General features: G+C 40.1%; 1 protein-coding gene across 29 annotated transcripts in view; it reads right to left on the bottom strand.

Annotated features, from left to right (window-relative positions):
* CACNA1D (calcium voltage-gated channel subunit alpha1 D) overlaps positions 1–15,370 on the bottom strand; it is a 201,710-nt gene that overhangs the window by 29,766 nt on the left and 156,574 nt on the right. For all 29 annotated transcript variants that reach the window (XM_082209161.1, XM_082209169.1, XM_082209165.1 and 26 more), the window contains 6 exons: positions 13,745–13,904; positions 13,247–13,374; positions 13,031–13,127; positions 11,584–11,686; positions 6,888–6,989; positions 2,571–2,701 (listed from right to left, as the gene is read on the bottom strand). In XM_082209161.1, the coding sequence (XP_082065287.1) occupies positions 2,571–2,701; positions 6,888–6,989; positions 11,584–11,686; positions 13,031–13,127; positions 13,247–13,374; positions 13,745–13,904 (721 nt within the window). The remainder of the gene's footprint in view (positions 1–2,570; positions 2,702–6,887; positions 6,990–11,583; positions 11,687–13,030; positions 13,128–13,246; positions 13,375–13,744; positions 13,905–15,370) is intronic.

Genomic DNA, 15,370 nt, shown 5'->3' with positions numbered 1-15,370 from the left:
GATTGTGTTCTTTGGGGGAGGAAAACAAACCACAGTCCTGACTCTAAGCTATGGATAATGGTTTGTTTAACGCAGCGAGCCATGGTTTCTGCCTTACCATGCCATGTCAACGTGGCTACGAAGTAAAGACACTAAGACTCATAACACATAAAATGTTTCAGGATGCCATGCACCCTTAGCAGTTACAACCAGTTTGGTTATGCACACTCCTTCACGGTAGTAAGAAACAGAGTAAGAGCCAGCAAAGACCTTTGTATATGAACTTTGTATATGAATATTATGTATGACACTTGAGATCTTTATATGTGAACTTTGCTATATGACATCTGAGAAGGTTTTCTGTAACTGAAACTATTGCTGTTTTACAACTGGAAGAGTTTGGCAATCAGCCACAGAGCTTGGGGTAGGGTTAATGATAAACTGCAGTCATCCAATCAATCTTCTTCCTAAGATCCATGATGAAATCTTCAATTTAGCTCACATTTGAATGAAAAAATATTACTCAAGGTATTTACGTCAAAATAACATTTTAACATCCATGTGGTCCTGCAGGTCCAATAGCTCTTATTGTATGACCAAGGTAGGGGTGGGAGAAGAGATCTGTAGTTCTCAAACTCTGTAATAGCGAGCCTCCCTAAATCAAACACAATAAAGGAGCCACTCCTCCATACACAAATATATATCCACACAGAGAATGCTTCAGTTGACGTCCAGCATTCTGAAGCACGCACCCTGATTTTGTTTCTCTGTTGCACTAAGTGGAGGGTGTGGAGTGAGCACATCACAGAAAGGATAGAAAGAATTCGGGAAACAGGTTGTAGCAACAAAAACCTAACTTCTCCGTAAAAGCTAGTGTGCTTTTACATGATATCTGAGCATATGATGGGAGGAGATAAAACCAAGGTAGTAAAAGACAACAGGGAACAGTTATTTGAAGTTTTTCTTCACATTAGTACCAAAAAAGAGTACTCAGTGAAGCTGCTGTAGAGCAAGCCAGACAAAGTAAAAGAATCTGGTTTTCCAAAGAGCATCGCTCTGGACAATGCTGTAACTGACAGTGTCATCCAACTATCTCGTTCCATCTGCACAAGCGTTTCTTCCTGAGTAATGCAGCTCCCCCCCACCCTTTCCTCACCCTGCATGTTCCCTGTGCCTTCCCAAAATCTGCTCCGGGGGGCTGGGGAAACCCTGCTAGTACAGATGTGAAAGAAAAGGGAGGGGAAGTTCCATTGTGCAAGTGGAAATCCTTGCATTGTTAGAACGAGTAAGTTGAATACTGATGTGAGTTTGAGCATCAACAGCTCTATAGGGGAGGTGACCTTGGGCAATGACCCTAATGCTGATGATGCCTCTAGTCTAACATGTGAATGGTTTGAGGCATAGAGCAGATTGAAAAAGGCCATGCTTAGGGTCCCTGTGGTATTCAAAACATTCAAAGGTACAGAAATTCATCAGATGCAGGTCTATGTATATGACCCAGTATACTGCACCTTTCTAGCTCTTCTGGCTTGGAGAAAACCTTCATAATATCTTGCTAGTTTCTACCTCAAACTTAATGCAGAGAAGTGTGTGTCTGCTTGCCACTTACATAGTGAAGTTTATCCTAGTGGCATGTATGTATTATGTCTAAAAGTGCTTAAACTGTTAGGGGGAAAGTTTGATCTTTTGAGATTGTGGGTTAAAAAGCAGAATGGCTTGAAATGGTTCTCACTAGCTCTGAGAGATCAGCACTCTACAAAACAAACAAAATCACAGAGTACCCTATCCCACAGAACTCCAGTGTTGATGCAACATGGACTTGGCAGATGTTATTCTCAACTATTCTCTGAAAATAAGGCTCCAAGCCCTTTTCACTTCCCTATCCTCTGCTGAACACAAATGGGATTCTAATAAGCACTTAATATTCATATGCCACCTACCTGCTTGTACTGATATAAAAATGCTTCTTTTTACATCCACCCACCCATACCAGTGTTCCTGGGAAACTTTATTTATTCATTCCTAAACATATTGCATGGTGGTGCTAATAAGAATAGGGTGTCTCCCCCTCTCAGCTTTTTGAGTCTGTTATTGATGTCCAGATGAAGCATTCTAACACGTACTGCAAATGCTTTGAATATAGAATCATTGTATTTTGAGACATTTGCTTTCAGGGGGAGATAACGTACACTATGTTCAAACCACTTTGACTCTACTTACAGTGTGTGCCTCTGACTCTCTGCTTTTCAGATCTTAGGATATTCGGAGAAAGAAGGGGCTTGTGCAGAGTAGTATGAAATAAAATAGTCAACCAAAAGTTTGCGTTTTCAAGAGCTGCTTAACTCCCCCCTTTTCAATTTCTACTTGAAAACATTATAGAGCTTCTGCAACCAGTTGCTACTTCTTTAAAAAAAAAAAGGCTTTGTACACTTACCTTGTAATATACAGAACAATATTGTTTACTCCTTTTAATGGCGGAAGACCCCAAAATGTCTCAATAAAATACAGTCCTTGTGGCACCCACAGTCATTTACCTGTTGTTATCAACAAACTTGCAACATGGTTAGTTAAAGTGTAGAAAACAAAATCACCTGTAGTGCAATTGTGGTGTTCTTTGCAGGATGTTTCCCCACCAGTCCTTGTTCTTTCCGTTTCTTGAATTTCCTAAAGTAGTCCTGTATCAGGAAGGTGGCATAGAACTTCCCCACGGTTACCTCATCATCTAAATGAACAGACCAGACAGATCTCTCCCAAGTCAGCACATTTCATTAGTAGCCAATATATACTCTTATCCAAATCAGGAAAAAATGTGACAGTGCCATTGGCACAAGGGTTTTTGTTGTTGTTGCTGCTGCTGATAATAAGGCAGACTAAATCTAGCATAAAGCAGTTTTAGCAGGCAAACAAGGCTAGGCAGTAGAAGCAGTTGATAGGTGAACTATTTCCTAAGAAAGGAAAAGATGCTAATTTATTAAAGTTCAAAGAGGTAAGATTATCTTTTAAAATGCAAATGTCTACATGACTCTGAAAATGCAAACTTTGATCAGTTTGAACCAGAGTGTTATAAAAACTATAATATGAGGAGGGCCTTTTCATATTTGCTTCCTTTCAAGTAAATTATCACCATAGTGAATTCAAATATATCTAATTATTATTGTTTCTGTCTGACCTATTAAAGTGGCATATAAATTATCTCACTCCCTGAACACCTAGCAGGCAATATTCATATTAAGTAATATATCAGGCATTAGAAACCAGAGTTTGGGGGCAAACCCTGGAGACTAAATTTGGTAAACTTTCACCTGAGAGTCCAGTTTGGTAATCTTTTAGGAGAGAATTTAATACTCTCTTTTGGCAGTAATTGGTTCCAAAATAACAGCAAAGATAGAACGTAACTCTATCTTAGATCATTAATAAGGCGGGTAAATTGTGAAGCGTTCATATCAAGACTAAGTGTTATTACAGATGCTATCCAGCATGCATTAGCTTTTACATTTATCTGACAGTATTAGTACTGCTAGGTTATTTTAAAAAGACAAAACACGATGAGCGGACATTGTTAATTATTGGACTATATTTGCTATTATTGGCAATTGCCAGATAAGGATATATACAATGGCACAGCACTTCACTGGAATATATGTTTTTAAAATGTCAGTTTCAATTACCTATGTCTATCAAGTATGGATTTTATATTTAAAAGAGGTCTGTGTGTCAAAACTAATCCATTTACATTATCTGCAATTCCAAATTATTAAACTGTAGATAGCTTTAAACAATAAACCCTGAAATTGACCATATACCAGAACAGGTAAGGCCTGATAGGATTTGGTGTGGTATGTGTTATGTTAGAAGATGTTAAAGGATATCTTATGAAAGAAAACAAGAAACAAAAAGATTTGAAGGAGCTTGGTTGGGAGCCCTGTCTGTTCCATTCTGACTCTTAAATAGCATCATTGAGCCTGCTCTCACCATGTCTTATTAAAGGATACATGGACCCATTGATTACAATGCAAGTTTAGGGGCTTCAGTACTCAGGATCAAGTCTTAAAAGCTGGGAGGGAAGACCAACAAGCTTTTTTGTTAGCCAAAGCTGCAATCTCGTAATGTCAGGCGTGCTCTGATGGTGTTTCCTGCTTGGCAGGGGGTTGGACTCGATGGCCCTTGTGGTCTATTCCAACTCTATGATTCTATGAAATAAGCGTTAGATGTGAGTTATCTGTACCATAAGTTGGGGTGGGTGTTGCACCATATATGCATGTGTAAATGTGGGCATACACACCATTCACATCTGCAAAGCAGCTTTGTTTGCAAGTTCCTGGATGTTGTTAAAAAGCTAGGTGCAAAAGGGACATACCCACAATATATTTCATGGACAGCCATGGGTACAAAATCTGTCCAGACTTTTGAGAAAGACAAACATAACTAGATATGTGAAGGAAAGCCGTGGAGCAGAAGTGATCATACTTTAAACAGAGTGGAAATCAACGTAAAAGAAAAACCCAACGGAACGAATTTCAGCAAAACAAGTTTGGGGAGAAGACAGGAGGGTGGCAGATGGGCTTCAGTGGCCTCTGAAGATTAAAGAATGGGGAATTTAGATAAAACGTTGGGGTAAAAGAAAGGAATCTGTACTTAAGTGACATTTCATCCTGTTTCCATCATATATTAGCGGTGTTAATTAATCAGTGTTAAACTGAACCTGATGATTTGCAAGTAATTTGACATTGTAAACCTCTTGGCAATTATGAGTAAATTAAGGAAATGGGTTTACGGTCAGTAATGATTAATCTTGCTAGATTCATTATTCCTTTATTAAGTCTGCTCACCACAAAAAACAAACAAACAGGGATTTGGCTTTTTCTTAGCTATAACATCCTGTTTGAGAGATAATACTTAAGTGAATGCAGGAATCTGACCTATCATGTAAGTTTGTGAAAAACCCGTGGCTTATATAATGCATTTCTTTATAATCCTGGAACCTTTGCAGTACATTAAAAATTAAATAAATTTAATTTATTTATTTAGGAGTATTTACACTTCTCCTACTAACCAAAATTCTTAAAGTCTTCTTCACATTGTTGTTTACTTTGCAGCTTTCCTATCTTGTGTTTTTAATAAAACATTACATTTCCATGTATGTTTTCCTGTATGTCAACTTCCAGGCATGAATAGCTGCAAAAATGTCTATTCCCTTTTCACTGCAATTTGCCTAAAGTTGTGAAAGACTTGCTGTTTGGCAGTGTTCTGTTTTCTGCATTTTAGTGGAATTATCTATTCTTTTTCTCTAGACAAGTTCACTGTACTTTGCTGTCTATGCAAATGGAAAATCAATATTCACTTTGAAAGCAGCAATGAAATGGAGCTGAACCTTTAATTGCACTCTGTAGAGGAAAATGTATTATGGTTTATTCTCTAGATGCACACTCAACAAATGCTCTCCATGTGCTTAATTTAGGAAGGCACGGCTCGCTATTCTGAAGCATGTGTCTGTATTTCAATAAAAAGAAGGGGAATCAAGTTGACCCGAGGCAACACTAATTCCATGCCACCACCCTAAAACAGAATTGCTTCAGAATATTCTGAAAAGACTGATAGTTGAAAGGAATAGAGGCTGCAGAAAAAGCTCAAGCACATAGTTACAACAATAACAAAGCAATTAATCTAGGCCATGCAAGCACTCAGGTGTAAGGTTAGAAAAGAGCAGAGTAGTTTTAAATGTGCAGTATCGGTTTTCTCTTGACAGCTCGATTTCCCTAGATATGATTTGACATCATCCCATCTGTAGTCTGAGCTGCCAGTTGCAAGTGGCTCTTCCAGCAACAAAGCAAATACTCCTTCTTGAGCCATGCTGAAGATTTGGACAGCCGGTATTGCTCTCTTTCCCCTAGAGACTGAGAATGTCACCTTCAGAGAGATATCAGCTTCTACCACTCAAAGTGATCTCAGGGTCACTTCCATACCTGAGCCAAAACCATATTGAAAGCTGAGTTAGCACTATAAAAGTACAGTAAGCTATAAAAGAAGCCACATAATGAACTGAAATGCATCGGTCTCTTGGATGTCTGGGATAGGACTGATATGGATTGCATTATGCAACAGATTCTGCACTTTTAAAACATGAAAAGCAAGTCAAAACATCACTTACAATCAAAAGTTCATCATTATTTTATACTGAAGAAAAATATATCTTGGTGTATATGTTTCACATATAGAATTGCATATTATAAAATCTTGGCTATGCTGTCTTATGACAATTAATAATAGCTTACCTAGTTAGTTCTAGCTTATATATTAAAATCAGAAGACTAATTCTGTACCCTGTAGATCCTGATTAACTTGGTTATATTTAACTGTTTGGGGTTTTTTTGGAGGAGGGAAATGGGCTATATTCAGTCTATATTCACTGTTTACTATAAAAAGTTCACTCTCTATCTCTCTATATACCGGTATATACATTATAAAAAATGGCACACAATTGTCCACTGACCTAGTGCAAATTTGGACTAACTTCATTACCTGCAGATAGCATAATCAAAAAGGATGTTCAATAATAAGAATAAGAGCAGAACATAGGCTCTATTAATTTAGCAGAACATTATATTGAAACCTGTAAACTGAAATGTTTACACATAAATAAATTATTTACAATCACAATATTTAGATTTTTTTCAAATGTTATCTTCCTAAAATAAATGTTTATATTTCTATTTAATAGAGATACGTTTTTCCAACATTAATTAGCAAATAAGCATCTAAAATATTTAATGAATGCTTTTGCATTTTATAATTTAATTTATCATTTAATTAACACTATTATTCTGATTTTAGTGCCATGGTATTTTTTCAAAATTGTATCAATATGTAAGCATTGAAAATGTAGAAATGTATGATATCATCTCACTAACCACCAGCGGGGGGAACAACTTGGTCAAGAAGCTTCATGCTAGTTTTCTTCCAGATTTTCTTTATAACTGCCCTGAGTTCTTCATTTGCTTGCTCTAAGTTTCCTGAAAAGAGAGGGGAACAAGAGAGAGAAGGCAGGCAGGCCAAATTTGAAAATGTTAAATTTAATTTTGGGAATAGTAATTCAAAAAAGTAATTCCATTTCATATTGCTGTGATCAGGCTGTGCTAAAATGGAGACAAGGGCTCCCAAAAACATCCTATGAGAAGCATTCACTGAGGAGAAAACATTTGTAGTGAGGTAAGGAAGATTACCCTCACTGTAACTTTCCTTTGTGATGTCATCACATCACAAACTTTCATTGGCCACATCAGAAAGTATATTCAGAGTGAAGACAGTGCCTTTATGATTTCTTATTCTGACATTCTGTGAGCACAGTGGAAATTCCCATCCTTCTCCTTCACTCCTCAGAAGAAGTGATCTGCTCTGTAGGTTCCTCCAATCCCCTGGAGCAGTTATGAGGGTGGTGTGAACAGATTTAAGGGCAAATGTGAACAGGGGATGAACAGCATGCAGAAAAGGATACAAATGTGGGTTTACATGAAACCCCTCCTTTCCCCAAAAAACTCTCCTTTTGTTTCAGAAAATTTTGTGGGTGCAAATAGAAAATTTTCCTATTTCTAAGGAAAAGTAGAGTGTAGATTCAGAAAGTCATCTGGAAACTCCAAATTCAGTTGGCAATGTTTCACCAAGTGTAAAATTTTCTCTGAAAATTATTTCGCTGTATGTGATGAAGGAAAAGCCAATGTGCTGAAAGAATGATCCTCATCAGAATTACTGACCTAACAGTGCTTAAAGATCGAGAAAGACAGAGGTCTGACTTCTGTAAAGAAAGTTTACATTTGCACAAGAAATGGAGAACCCAGACAAGATGGATGGTACACAAATGCAGTCAGCAGTACTGTATAGTTAGGGGCTAATAATAATAATAATAATAATAATAATAAATTTTATTTATATCCCGCCCTCCCCAGCCGAAGCCGGGCTCAGGGCGGCTAACAACAATCAAAACAGTTCAACATTCTAAAACATTAATTATAAAATTAATTAAATCAAATTAAAGTCAAATTAATGGCAACCATCAAGCAAAATTTTGTGCAGATTGCCAGAGGAGGGGGTCAGGCTGCGCCCTGACAAAAGGCCTGGTGGAACAGCTCCGTCTTGCAGGCCCTGCGGAAGGATGTCAGGTCCTGCAGGGCCCTAGTCTCTTGTGACAGAGCGTTCCACCAGATTGGAGCCGCGGCCGAGAAGTCCCTGGCTCTAGTTGAGGCCAGCCTAACCTCTCTGAGGCCTGGGATCTTTAGGGTGTTTTTATTTGCAGACCGTAAGTTTCTCTGGGGGACATACCAGGAGAGGCGGTCCCGTAGGTACGAGGGTCCTAGGCCGTATAGGGCTTTAAAGGTTAAAACCAGCACCTTAAACCTGGTTTTATAATATCTCTTAGACCAGTGTTTCCCAACCGGTGTTCCGCGGCACACTAGTGTGCCGCGAGACGTTGCCTGGTGTGCCGTGGGAGGGAGGCGGGCGAGTCGGGCGGCGAGAGGCGGGACGGCGGCGGCGAGGAGAGGCCGCCCAGCGCGGGGCTCTCGCCGCCTGCCTGCCTGGGTGGCGCTGACGTCACGGGGCTGTAACGTGCCCCACATAGGCACACGCGGGGCGGCGAGCGAGCGAGCTCCCACATCCCATCGCCGCTCGCTTCGGCCGGCCTACTGGGCTGTCGCAGGCGGAAGGCCTGCGCATGCGCGAGGTTTTCGCGCCTTCGGGATTCCCTTCACGCCTTCCTCCTCCCGGGTCCTTGAGAGCGCGGGAAGCGGCAGCGCGAGACCGGCGTTGAGCCTGGTAGGTATTGCGCTTGCCAAGGCAGTCATTTGGGAAATGAAAACTTGCAAAGCAAGCAACCAGTTCAATTTGAAGTACGTGTATGCTTAATATCCTGTATCTGAAACCTGTTCTGCCCCCTCCCCCACACTTGGTGCCATTTTCTTTTTTTTTCTTTTTTATAAATTTTTATTGGGTTTTCACATTTTATATAGACATAAACAAAACACAGAACACCAAAACAAACATAAAAGACAACAAACATGTATAATTTCCGAAAATCTTATTTTCTAACCCTAGTCCTTGACTTCCCCCCACCCCCTCCCTTGCATCCCTATTCCCAAATTTATGTCAGCAAATTGGCATTTCCTTTTCTATCTTAATGTTAATCCGTTTTAAAAAAAAAAAAGGCAAAAATAAATTTTTCCTAAGTTGGACCCCAATTCTCTTCCCTCGATTTCTCATTTTATCTTGAATAATTTTCTTATTAACTAAACCCCCTGGTCTTGAGTGTTGTTTAAATTTAGATTCTTCCCTCCCTCCCATCCCCGATTTGCGTCCCTTCCCAAAACATGTCCAAAATAACAGTTCTTAGCCTGGGTTCCGCACGTCCGAGGCTCTCAAATCTCTTTCAGTCCCTCTCCGCCGGTTTTGTTGGTAGTCCTTTATGTCGGTCATCAAGTCTCGAAAGAGTTCCTTCACAATCAATCCAATCAGTCCATGGTCTCTTCCCATATTTAGAAACAACTGCTGAAGAATTTCCACAAGGCCTGACTCTTGAAGATAATCAAAATCAGAGTCTATGTGGAGGCCCCAATTGTACTTCTTTATTTCAAGTTCCTGAATTCCATATATTCCCAGGGCCTCCACTTTCGTCTTCTGTATCTTTCGTAGGCTTAAAGTAGATTTAATCCAATAGTCTCCTTGCTTGTGTTCTCCAGGTGTCAGCTTCTGGTTAGTGTTTTCCCACTTCACTTGTTCTCTTTCTTGTTTTGTCTCCTCCTCTTCTTTAGTTATCATTTCAAATTCAGCTGTGGATTCTTTCTCACGCTGGTCCTCATTACATTCAGCAGAACTACTTGTTTCAGAATTCAAGGTCATCAGTTGTTTACTCATAGCTGTAGTCTGCTCCTGTAAGATCCCCACCAGGCAAAACATCCTTTCGATTTCTCTCAGTATCTTTCCATCCACAGCCATTGTAATTCCACAGAATTCCCCCTAGAGGGAATCTGGTTACTTAATGTTCTTTTCTCCAACAATCCTCTATCCTGTTATTGTTTCTTTGTTTCCAACAATCTTAATTCAATTGTAGCTCTTTTTAATCCAGAGAGATCTTAAGTAGCAATTTTTCCACTGTTAACAGTCCATTTGACAGCTTTGACAGCTGTCAAATTCTGCTCCTCTTATACAGGCTCCAAAGCAGGTCGCTCCCAGGCCCGGGAGGGGGGGTTGTTTACAACAAAACAAAGACACTTCCAACACTCCACTCTCCTGCTCGAATTTACCTTTCCAAATCTTGGAAGTTACTGTCTTTTTGAAACTCACCCTTTACAGGGTAGGCACTCCAGCTTAGCTCTTATAGCGTTGCTCTGGATCGTCTGCAAGGGGGGGGTGGGGACTTCCTTTTAGCACACCCCCCGGTCGTCTCAAATTCAAAAGGTACAATTTTTAGAGTTCGATTCCAAATTACTCACGGGTTCTTCTTTTCAGTCCAAATTTCAAGGAAGGAAGTCAGCGCTCTCCAGTCACGGCTCGCGGCTTCGCTCAGCGGCGGTAGCGATCGACTCTCAGTGCCGCGCCATCCCCCGTATCCCCTCCGCAGCCTTTAAAAAGGCTCTTCGCGAATCAGGGGGGGGCGCTTAAGGCACCCACCGAGTCTTCAGTCCGCAGGCTTCCGCGCCTGCGGTTTTTAAGGGTCCCCGTGTCGCCGGCACGGCAAAGACCCATCCACCGCTGAGCCATCCGGAGCTCGGAGGGAATCCGCCATTTCCAGATCGCGCCAACCCGGAAGTCCACTTGGTGCCATTTTCATCTACACATGCAGCAGAGTAAGTTGACCCAGAATAGTACCAATTCAGATGGCAGATGGGAGAATGACAGTGCTGAATGCTTTCCCATGTAGAACAGTCCCTGCAAATAAAAACCTAACATATTTGGAAGAGGGATGCTAGCCTAACCATTACCTTCTATGCTGTTACTATTATTATTATTATTTTTTTACAGAAGTAAAAAGTGACCTTTCCCCATCTGGCATGGTGGTGTGCCTCGAGATTTTTTTCATGGAACAAGTGTGCCTTTGCCCAAAAAAGGTTGGGAAACACTGTCTTAGACATCCAAGGAGAAGCAACAAGATAATTTTGACGATCCAAGGCAGGTTTCCCTTATAATGCTTTTGAGAGCAAAGGAAAATATCCCCCCCCCCAAAAAAAAAGCTTGGGATATATGGCAAGTGACTCACCTGGGAACACTTAGAAGAACTGTCTGTACAACTTTTCATGTTTGGAAAATCTTAATGGGGTGGTCACCAGGTACAGTGGTACCTTGGTTTACAAACATAATCCGTTCCGGAGGTCTGGTTGTAAACCAAAACAAGTTGTAACCCAAGGCGTGCTTTCACCTATGGGGCCTCCCCTCCCCATGGGTTGTAATCCAAAAAAAGGGACACACACTTCTGGGTTTGACATGGTTGTAATCCAAAACGGTTGTAATCCAAAGTGGTTGCAAACCAAGGTACCACTGTATATGAGATTCTCAGTACAAAGCAGTAATTTAAGAAGGAAAATAAAAAAGCACTTGGAAATATGTATCTTATTCTCTTACCTTCTGTTTTAATCTTCAGGGCTGTTCTTACTAAAGCAAATAAAGTAGCATTGAACATAACCGTTCCATCGCTGTTTAGGGGCATGTTCATGGCTACCAACCTCTGCAGATGTTCAGAAATAAACAAATACAAAGGAATTTCAGTGCAAGACACTGAAAAATATATATATACCCAATACATGTGTCCATTCATATGTATATGTGTAAAATACATATATATGAAAAGCAGATAAAATGCATAGGAAACAAAATAAGTCAACATGACATTGTCCCTATCTTAGCAAAATCTACTAGAGGCTTATCCTACTAGAAAAAAATTCTGCCTGATCCTCAAAATCTATTGTAGACATTATGTGGTATATGTGTGACACAAAAACTAGAATGTTAAAATAGCTGGTATCCTATGGTTTTACACATTTAATTAATACTTGGCATGAATATTTGGGGAATATCTGGCACAATACAGTCAACATTAAGCAAGTCCCATTGCTTTAAACTTTGGTGATTCCTTTTCAACTCTTTTATCAAAATCAATGAGCTCTAAATGTACTCTAATAAATTTTGGCAGGATACTTTTGGCCTACACGCTTATCTATTACCAAACTGCCCAAGATACAAGTATTTGGGTCTGGATTAAAGATAAAAAGGTGACTTCACATAGATGACTCTGGATCCTTCGATCTGAAATGCCCATGCTTTCATTGTAAGTCTTGTTCCAAGTAGCCTCATCTAATAATGCAGGTCCTATTTACCTTGCTTGTTCCAAGACCATCTTATTTAACAGATTCTGGGTTAAACCAAAGGGTGCTAGTTCTCTTCATTATGTCCTCCTTGTGGGCAGTTGAAGGACATTTGTCTTGTCTTAGCTGGTGGCAGAATTCCACTCTGCAAGGACTTCTGAACTGACTCAGTACGGCAATTTTTTTTTTGTTTTTAGCTGCTGAAGCATGACAGCTTGATGTAGCACCAAACCACTGTGTGTCTGAACCAGCCCATTACAACAAGACAAATATTATACAGAAACGTAATGGCATCATAAACAAATGTATGCCGTATGCTGCATTCCCCCAAGAAGCAGCAGCAGCAGGCGCCATTATTCATGAAAATATGTTGGAAGGTTCTACATGCATAGCATAGCTTCGGCTAGACAGGTACAGATGGGGATTGTTTACTTGCTCGTCAAAGCTGGCGAGCAAGGAATGACAATATAGCTTTGCTGCACCTATACTCTCTTCTGCTACCACTCACAGCCACATTTTGTTCTAAATCAGTGAGTCAAGACAAAGAACAGGAAGTCCTGGTTTTCATTAGATTGAAAGGAGCCTGTGGCTATAATTCATTGAATCAGGCGCCTTGAATTTACAGCCATCTCTGCACTAGCAAATGATATTAAACAGAAGTACTGACACAATAAAGAGCAAATGCTCTGAAAGACAGAAAAGCCTACCTTACACGCAACTCTGTGGGGGCATAATTTACCAAAGCCAAGTGGAGGCTGTATGCGTCGCAATAAGGTAACAACATCAAGGTGTTTTATCCTCCCCCTATGAAAAAGGAATAGTATTAATAAAATAGTTTCACCTGCCTTTAAGTTACCCTCTTGTTTTTGGTTCTTTGGCTCCTTAGGTAGGCACACACGGCAGCACAATGGTGTCTAACTTACTTTGCTTCAGGATCATATTCTGACCATATTCTTTTAAATTCATCTAGATGATGAGGACCAAGAATAGACCAGTCGCGCGTCAGATAATCAAAGTTGTCCATGATGACAGCCACAAACAGGTTGATAATCTTAAAAAGAATTAAAGGAGTTATTTAATTACATTTATATTCACATGAAAAATGCAAATTATTAATATTGTCCCGGAATGTGTGTGCACAGAAATGTGTGTGAAAATTTTAAATACATATATCAAATTATATATAGGGATTCAATGTGTGTGAATGAAAATTTTATATATATGCACACACACATCAAATTATAGTCAGGAATTAAATTTCATGCTAAGGTGATCATTCCATCAGGCAAACATTTTGGCTTGCCAGATGGAGCAATCTCCTCTCCCCACCACCACCACCACGTGCTGTTTCAAGGGGTCTAGGGTCGTATTCTTTTCTGTCCAATCATAGTGCTTAAGGATGTTCCAGCTTCTGGACTCACCAAAAAAGCACACAACATATAGAAACTGATGAAATAAATAATGGCAAAATTGCTTCCACATGTGAATTCTTCTCCTGGGTTAAAATCAGACTCTGGATCACATCGCTTTCCTGGCATGCAGGCCAACATGATCTCCTGCCAAGCCTCTCCTGTTGCACACCTTTAATTTGGAATAAAGCATGACAAAATGAATCAAATGGTATTCTTTCAATTAGAAGGATACTGTTGTTCTTTTTATTTGTTAACAAGGGCTCCAGACCTGTCACAGGAGTGCACAGCGTAGAGGGTTCATGTATGTATAAGAGCACTAGAGGTTGAGCATGCAGTCCCATCACCCTATCCCAGCAACCTCTCATCTCCTTGGATTGATGGATATAGTGGATCCATGTCACGGGCTGTCTTAGCACAGGGCTACCCCAAGGCTTTTGCTACCTGAGGACAAAGGCAACCGGCCCTCCCTCCCTCTGAACACACTTCTTATTTTCCTAGCTGTTAAAAATGTCCCCACTTTCTATGTAGTTTCAGTACAGCTGGAAGGGCAATAATTTACTGGATAAAAACAAACAAATGTTTTTAAAGACACTGAGAACAAATTGGTAAGCTTCTGCCATGTATGCAAGTATGTATGTATGTATGTATGTATGTATGTATGTATATCTTTCACTAATGTTAGAAAGGATTTACTTTCACTTGCTTTCTAGGGCAGTTGCTGTATTGGTATTATAGTACCAAAAACCCATATGCATTCTTATTATTACTAGTTTTGTATGTTTATTTGAGCGTAATCAGTGGAACCAGTGATTTAAAATTACAAGAGAGATATTCTGATAAAGCATTAGGGAACATTTTCCAAAGCTAAGAGCTACTTGAACAAGCTTCCTTGGTAGGTAGTGGAATTTACTTCACAGGGAGGTTTTTAAACAGAGTTTGGATGGCCATCTGTCAGGCTTTCTTTTGCTGTGATTCCTGCATTGAAGGGGGGTTGGACTAGACAGTTCTTGGGATCCCCCTTCCAACCCTACAATTATGTGAAGCCATCCCATCATGTAAGATGAGGCTTGCATCTGAATAGAGCTGCAAAAGATTGGGAATTAAAATGGGGAAAATTGGAATAAGCATAGTCTTTATTCCCAATCAGTTAATTCAGTGCTCTTTTGTCTTTCACTCCATCCATAATAGCTTTGGTTCTGCCCATAAATTACCCCACAGAGAATGTGGTCATTGACAGAAAGGAGGTTGCCCACCACTGTTGTTGTTGTCATTGCTATTAAATTTGTTACATCACTTTATCTTGCCCAAGACAACCCAAAGACACTTAAAACCAACCAACCAAAAAACCCACATGGCTACATTAAAACCAGGGCGAGAATAAAATACATTAAAAACATCCCACCCACTTCTAAAAGGCCACAGACAATTAAAGGTCAAAGAGGAGACCCTCTTTACTGTCATCCCCTTCAGTGGCAGGCCCACCCCCACAGCAGTCATTCTGAGGGTGATGCTTGGGGAGTACTATTCGACCCTGTGGAGCCTTCAATGTGGGGTTCCTTGGGGTTTGAGTAGTTTATCCTCCATGCTGTTTAACATCTACATGAAACCGCTGAGTGGGGTTCCTCTCACACACAG

Source organism: Podarcis vaucheri (genome assembly GCF_965113315.1).
Source record: "Podarcis vaucheri genome assembly, chromosome: 2".
NCBI lineage: Eukaryota > Metazoa > Chordata > Lepidosauria > Squamata > Lacertidae > Podarcis > Podarcis vaucheri.
The sequence above is the reverse complement of the archived record's forward strand: the minus strand, read 5'-3'. Positions and strand labels throughout refer to the sequence as shown.